This window comes from Corvus kubaryi, unplaced genomic scaffold (assembly GCF_017639235.1).
Source record: "Corvus kubaryi isolate FWS band 111438036 unplaced genomic scaffold, C.kubaryi_AGA036_p1.0 45528, whole genome shotgun sequence".
In the NCBI taxonomy this organism is placed as follows: Eukaryota; Metazoa; Chordata; class Aves; order Passeriformes; family Corvidae; genus Corvus; species Corvus kubaryi.
The window spans coordinates 26,633-33,288 of NW_024581289.1; the positions used below are offsets into that span (position 1 = coordinate 26,633).

At 46.9% G+C, this 6,656-nt stretch overlaps 1 protein-coding gene across 3 annotated transcripts in view; it reads right to left on the bottom strand.

Annotated features, from left to right (window-relative positions):
- Positions 1–4,445, bottom strand: part of LOC121672247 (neurofibromin-like) — a 30,628-nt gene extending 26,183 nt beyond the window's left edge. Inside the window, exons 1-2 of one of the 3 annotated variants that reach the window (XM_042044841.1) lie at positions 4,171–4,436; positions 3,952–4,063 (exon numbers count right to left, since the gene is read on the bottom strand). In XM_042044841.1, coding sequence (XP_041900775.1) covers positions 3,952–3,960 — 9 coding nt within the window. In that variant the 5' untranslated portion in view covers positions 3,961–4,063; positions 4,171–4,436. Of the gene's footprint in view, positions 1–3,951; positions 4,099–4,170 lie in introns of all 3 variants that reach the window. The other 2 variants (XM_042044842.1, XM_042044843.1) reach the window with 2 other exon arrangements.
- Positions 4,446–6,656: the final 2,211 nt, after the last annotated feature.

Consider the following 6,656-nt stretch of genomic DNA (forward strand, 5'->3'; position numbering starts at 1 on the left):
CGGACACGCTGGGCTCCGCTGGGCGTGCGGGTGGGCGGGTCCTGGGCGGGTGGGGGCCTGCGCGGGGCGGGGTCCGCAAAAGGCATCCCGAGCGCTGGAATTGCACAAACCGCCCTCGAAACCCCCCCCGAGCGCAGTTACCCCGCAGCTGCTGGCGCCCCCGCCCCTGCCCTGGCCGCAGGTGTCGGTGACTGTTCCACCTGCTCGCCCCGCGGAGCCCAGCGTGTCCGCGGCATCTCACAGGACCATCTCCGCTCCCCTTGCCCACAGGACCCTTGGCCGATGCTTTATCCCCCCTGCGGTGGCCACCTCCAACCGCTGTGCTTGACAGATCACCCACAGGTTTGCTGTCTCAGGCCGGAATGCAAAGCTGTATTCTACCTTTCAAATATAAACCCGAGTGTTTCTATAAATTAACTTATTCTGTTAACGTTCCAAGTCTTCACTGCAGAACTCTGACAGTAACTGCAGATCCGAGTGTGGCACCTTCGTCCCCAGCCTGGTCACCAGCCCCGGCCAACTGTTTACTCGGTGACTCAGAAAAGTAGGATACACACAAATAAACATCCACTTCCACTTTCCTTCTTGGGAATGTTAATTTGTTTTTCCTTCTGGGTAAACAGAAGCACAAAATAATGTTCTTTCATGCTACAGTACCGTTGAAATTCTGATTATATAAATAAAGATGCAGCTTGAGGTGAGGGCTCTGGAACAGCGGATTTAAAATTGGCAGAAGAACTGGAGAATCAAACGGAATTTCTGTCCCCCCACTCAGCCAGGGCCTCGATGTGACTCAGAGAGTCTTGCTGTTATCACAGCACACAGGAATTATTACCAGCAATAGCAATATCAAATTTATCCTGAGTTAACTTTCCTTGTAAATTATGAGCAATAAAAATCCTGTAATTTGGATTTACAGGACAAACAATTCCATTGCATTCTAGCATCAAATCCAGGAACTTGGGTGACAGCTAATATTGGAAGAGCAGATGTTATATAAAAAGATGAAAATCAATTGCAAATATCTTATTTAAGAAAAAACCCAATTAACTGGGTGAAGAATAATGAGTCGTTTCTGCCTGCACATGCTGCGGTTCTGCCTGTTAGGAAATGCAGAGAGCATCCCCACGGGCTCCAATGGGAGCCCAGCCCTGGCTCTGGAGTGCCCTGGGTCATGGAGCATCCATTTGCTGTGTGCTGTGGAGTGAAGCCACTGATCCCTCTGCTCCTAGGGCAGTCATGACCAGCACTACCCTGCTTCAGGAAGGTTTCCAAAGCTAACTGTTGTCTGGTGCTCCAGAAAAGCCTCCTCTGTGTTGGTTATACAGTCCTGTACCCAAATCACACCTGCGTGGTCTGTGCAGGGCTTTGTTTCATCACCAGAATCTCCCCAGGGGGAAGCTGGGGCTCTGTTCCCAAGAACTGCAGCTCCAACCGGATTTGCTGTGGGTGTGAGGACACCTGAGGCAGGGCCAGCACCAGGTGAGATCCCAGAGTCAGAGCAAAGGCTTTGTCACAGGGAGTGCAAAGGCAGAGAACACTAAACACGGACACCAAATGCACAGAGATGAACACAAAACACCCCACGGGTTCAGTGCAGCACAGCTCTTACCCAGGACGGTTTATTAACTCACAATTAAACCTAGGGGCTGGGTTTCCCTGCTGGAGGCAGAACTGACCCCGCTGGGCCCTTCTTGTCTCCTTTTCCAACTGTTTATATATTTGACCCCTCGGTGTCCCACAGTAATCAGGCAGGAATAATCTCCACTGAAGGCAATCCAGCCACAATCTTCACAGGGATCTCTACGTTCTGCCAAAATCTAAACAATAATAATTCATGTAGGGGCAGGAAAAGGGCTTCAGCTGACTGATATGGTTGTGGAAAACATGTCCCAAAATGCCAGAAAGAAATCGGGGTGATAAGATTAGATCAGAGAGAAGCATCCTGGGAACTCCTGACTGAGGTAGAAAAGGACAGGCTATTTCTTCCCTTCAAAATGTACTAAACAAAACAAACAGTGCTTCTTCCTGCTTCTGGCAGTGTTTTTCCCAAAGCAAATCTGTTCCCTAAAAGCAAACACGATTTGCTGTAGTATTCCCAGATTTTAGATGCAGGGGTTTGAATGGTGGTGTTGGAAACTCTCACAGTGTTTCCCCAAACTCACAGAAAAATTTCAGCCATTATTTAGACTGGAGACCCATTCTCCCACTGTTGCCCCCAAAACCCCACAATATCTCTACTATTAATTTTTGTGCCAGACCCTGCCTGTGGGTCCATGAACCCCCCACCTGATTCTGCCTTCCCCCAGGCAGACACAGGACAGTCTGTAACAGCCAGCTGGAGGATGAACCATTCCAAGTTCCCCAGCTTCTGGTAACTCTTGAGTTGTGCCACCATTTCTTCAGCAGTCTTGACAGCAGTCTTGACAAACTCCTGCTTGTGGATTTTTAAGGACACTTTAGCAAGAGCTTTTTTATGTTCTTCCTTAAGCTTCTATGTAAACTAAAACAAGGAATTGTAGCCTAAGGCATCCACAGAGTGTTGTCAGGTTTTGGTGTGAATGCCAATGACTTTTCGTCACTAAAAATTTCCCATCGTGGTTGTCAAAGTGGCACTAGTGGCAGGAGTCACATGGCACAGGGAAATCCCTGCCATGTCTCTATTCCCTCTCAGCAGAGCTTTAGAGCCTGAACAGCCAAGGCATAAAGTGTGAGCTGGAAATCTATCTGTGTGGGAGGAGTCCCCCTCGTGAAATTTCCAGCCATGGATGTTTTTAATCCAGCCAAAAATGGCCCTTGAATCACTGCCTTGGAGGTATTCTGGCACTTCTGCTTTTTGCCTGAGTTAGAGGACGAGGAAGCAGATGAGAAGGTTGAGGCACACGGTGGAAACAACCTGGCCAGGTCTGCAGGAAAACCTCAGGGAATTCTCAGCTCACACTTTGTCCTTGCTGGGGAGTGAAGGTGCTGATCCTATGTCATAGATACCATCAGCTAACAACACCTTCAATAAAGTCCCCTTCAAAGGTAGAAGCCCTGTGGCATTTCCTTCCTTTCTGATGCATTTTACCATTTCAGATTCAGTTAATTTCTGAACATCACCCACACTGTACCCAGGAGATCTGGGCCTTTCTGGAATTACACCTGAACTGGCTCTTGGAGGTGACACTTCTCTTGGCTTCTTGACAGACAATATGGATTTTTTTTTTTTGCCCGCTCACATCTTTGTCTTCTGCTTTCCTCTACTTTGTGTTTTCAACTCAAATAGTTTATTTATAAACCTTTTCTTCTTCTGACTCTATTTCCTCCTTTGACTTTTTTCTCTCCATTCCTCCCATCCCAGTCTCGCATTTTCACCAGCATTTGTCAAACACTCCAGCAGAGGCTCAAATACGCTGAGTGACACTTTTCAGTTTCTATTTATCAGCTTTGGTCCAGAAACCTCCCATCCCTTCTGGAAGCAGTCCTCTGTAAGGCACAGGTTTGATCCCAATTCCTGATGGATGGGCTGTCATTGTGAGGGAACTGTGCCAAATCTGCCATCAGGGTCAAAAATATTTCCACCCTGTTCTTAAAAGAAGCCAAGCAAACAAACCTAAGTAAAGGAGGAAGGCAGGGAGAAAGGAAGGGATCTCCCCGGTTTTAGTAAGAGGTGACTTAAACTCCTCAGCCACAAACCCTTAAAGGCGGGGTTTAACCCGGAGCGGGCAGGCTCCCAAGGAGAGCCCGGGGCCTCCCTGGCAGAGCTGCAGCTCCTCCTCTGCTCAGACACTTCGGTGTCTCCCCGCTCTCCGCGGGCTCCGAGGACGCCGCTCCGATGCATTTGTCCATCAGAGGGCATTAGAGGCCGCTAAACCTCTCCGCTTCGGGCTGGCCACGAAGAACAGCCCGATTGTTCATCAGCGAGCGCTGGGTTCGTGTTCGCTCCGGGACCGTGTTTTACTGACTTACCCGGCACATTGCGGATACATTGCAAAACGTGAAGAAACCTTTTCTGTAGGGTAAACCACGGATTTTCCTTTGTGTGCTCTGCTTCCCAGTTCCTCCCGGACTGCAACAGGATCTGTTAAACAAGAACAGAGACAGCAAATGATCTGACTAGATGAATGGTAATCACAGAATGATGGATTATGCTCCAGAGAAATTAGAGATTCTGTACAAAATACTCACATTGGAACTTGTAACCCAAAAGCCCAGTCATCAAAGGATCATTCAAATTGTAGCACGATGTTTCACACAATCAACTCTAAACGCAAATATTTCTGTTCCAGTAGAAATCTCATTTGGATGCAAAACACCGGGAGTTTAATCCCTGATACTTGATCTGATAAAAGAAATAGTCTATTATCAAGGCCTCGTAAGAGTTCAGATATTCTAATTGCACTTAATGGAGCAGAGTATTTTCTGAAATGGAGGCTGATGCATGCACGGGAAAGGGACACAGCCCTGTTAGTGTCTGCCCGTTTGCCTTGGAGCTATAAACAAGCTCTTTGTCGAGTCCCAGTTGAAGTTTGTTTGATCACAATCACTCCCAGTGTATGTGTTCATGTTCTAAAGACTTCAGCAGAATGAGATCATTTTGTGTATCTACTTTTCCCTTCCCCAGTGAGTAATGCCATCCCCATATACGGCAGTCATTGCAGAGGTTAAGTTACTTAAATATTATAAAGCAGTATTTTAATTGTTCTGGATGACTAATCAGCTCAGCCTAGATTAGAACATTGCCCCAAAGGATAATTCGATTTTATCACTTCCCCTCCCTGACTTTGTTTCCTTTCTTGTTTATCACACAACAGGGTCAGCAAGAGGAGCTTTCAGCTTGTTCCCAGTCCCCACCTCCTCTGCATCCTGCAGTGTTTCCACTGCAAGCAATGCAGGATTATCCATAAAATCACATTAAACTTGCCTGTGCAATTCCCATTCAGTTCAGTGACATTATTTCTCAGTTAGACCAGCTGATTTTAGATTATAATCACATAGTCTGGGAGCCAGGATTTGGATTCAGTACCATCAGCACATCCTTCAAGAGTAGCCTTTGTTGCAGCACCCTGGGTCTGAGCCCTGCTGCACCACAGCACTCCTCCTGCCAGTTCAGCACTGACCAAAGGGCTGGGGGCAGAAATGGGATTTACTGTCATAGGTGGAGTCAGTGGTTGGCAAAGACCTGCAGCATTCACACATGGGACACTTTATTTTAACTTAAACATGGATGCAGTGCACTGGGGAGAAAAGCCACTGGAGCAGCCCAGCCATCAGAGATTGCCTTTCCTTCCTCCTCTGTCTTCTTAAGAACTGGGGTGTAGGGGAGGGACTGAGGAGGGAAAGGAATTGTCTGATGGAAAGGTAAGTCTTTAACAACTGGGAGAATGTCAAGATCAGAGCTGAGTTTTCTGCTTCTTAAACAACCTCTGTGTAAGCCTGGTGTCAGCCTGTATGAATTTATGAATATAAAGAGTCTTTGTTACTGAAGAGTTTTCCCCAACTGCTGCTCAGTTTCCTCCCCATGACTCATGCCATTAGCTGATGCTGCCCTATTTAATTGCAACTGCTGCTTAAGCCCACACAAGCTTTTCTAAAATAAAACTTTGAAAAAGCTTACTTGCAGTAGATATCCAGCAGTTTGGATGGATGGTACATGGCAATATCCTTTGGATAAAACATGTGCTGCTTTGCTGGGCTTCCAAATAATGCTGAGCAGCACAGAGGCCTCGGTCATGGTGCCTTTGAGCTGCTGTTAAATGGAGCCAGAAACTGGGGATGAAGCTTACCCTGGAGCTGTGCCCCTCTTGTGAACACCAGAGTTACATTTGCACTTTCCTGGTGAGCCCCCAGCTGGCATCCAAACACAGATCCAGTCTTTGTACTTATTTTTTAAATTCTCTGGCCACATGGGCAATGACAAGGTTGGAGAACCAAACTGCTGGCCATTAATAGCTCTCCTTGCCGTAAACCTGAACCTGACCCTTTAAGGTCTCATTAACCTGCTTTGCATTTTTGGACTCATTTTTCATCGTGGGTGTAATTTTGCAGTGCTGCAGATCCATGGATTTCCCAAATATCATCATGTGACTTAAAAGCAGCAGCAAAACAAAGGACACCACCTCTGCCTTACTTGCAGTCATAACAGGGATTAAGAAACAGCAAGAAAACATTCCAGAGCTGCAGAGGGAAGGGAAAAATGCCAAGCTCTCTCAGAGTATGCAGTATGACAGGAAAAGCAGGCTCCAACAGAAAGAAGGCAAGAGGGCAACGCTTCCAGGCTCAGTAAGGAAGGAAAGGAAAAGATTACAGCTGTGTAGCTCACAAGCTTCCTCCAGCTTGTGTAATGGAATTGCACTTTAAATATTTTCTTGTGTTAGACTGGCGGGATTCAAGTGGTCAATTCATCTTTTCCTTCCATGTATGGATCTCAATTTAAATTTAAAAAAAGAAAATTTCACCCTTTTTTTGCACAGTCACGGCTGAACAGCCTTCAAATGCAGCCCAAAAAAGGGCCTGGATTGAGCCATGTGGGAGCTGGAAGGCTTTGACCCAGGAGCATGGAAGGGACTCCAACTGCAGTGTAAAGATTAGAAGCTGCATGTAGATTGAGTGTAAGTCTGCCTGAGTTGTGTAACTCAGCCTTTACTACACAACGTGCTGTTTGCACTGCAGGG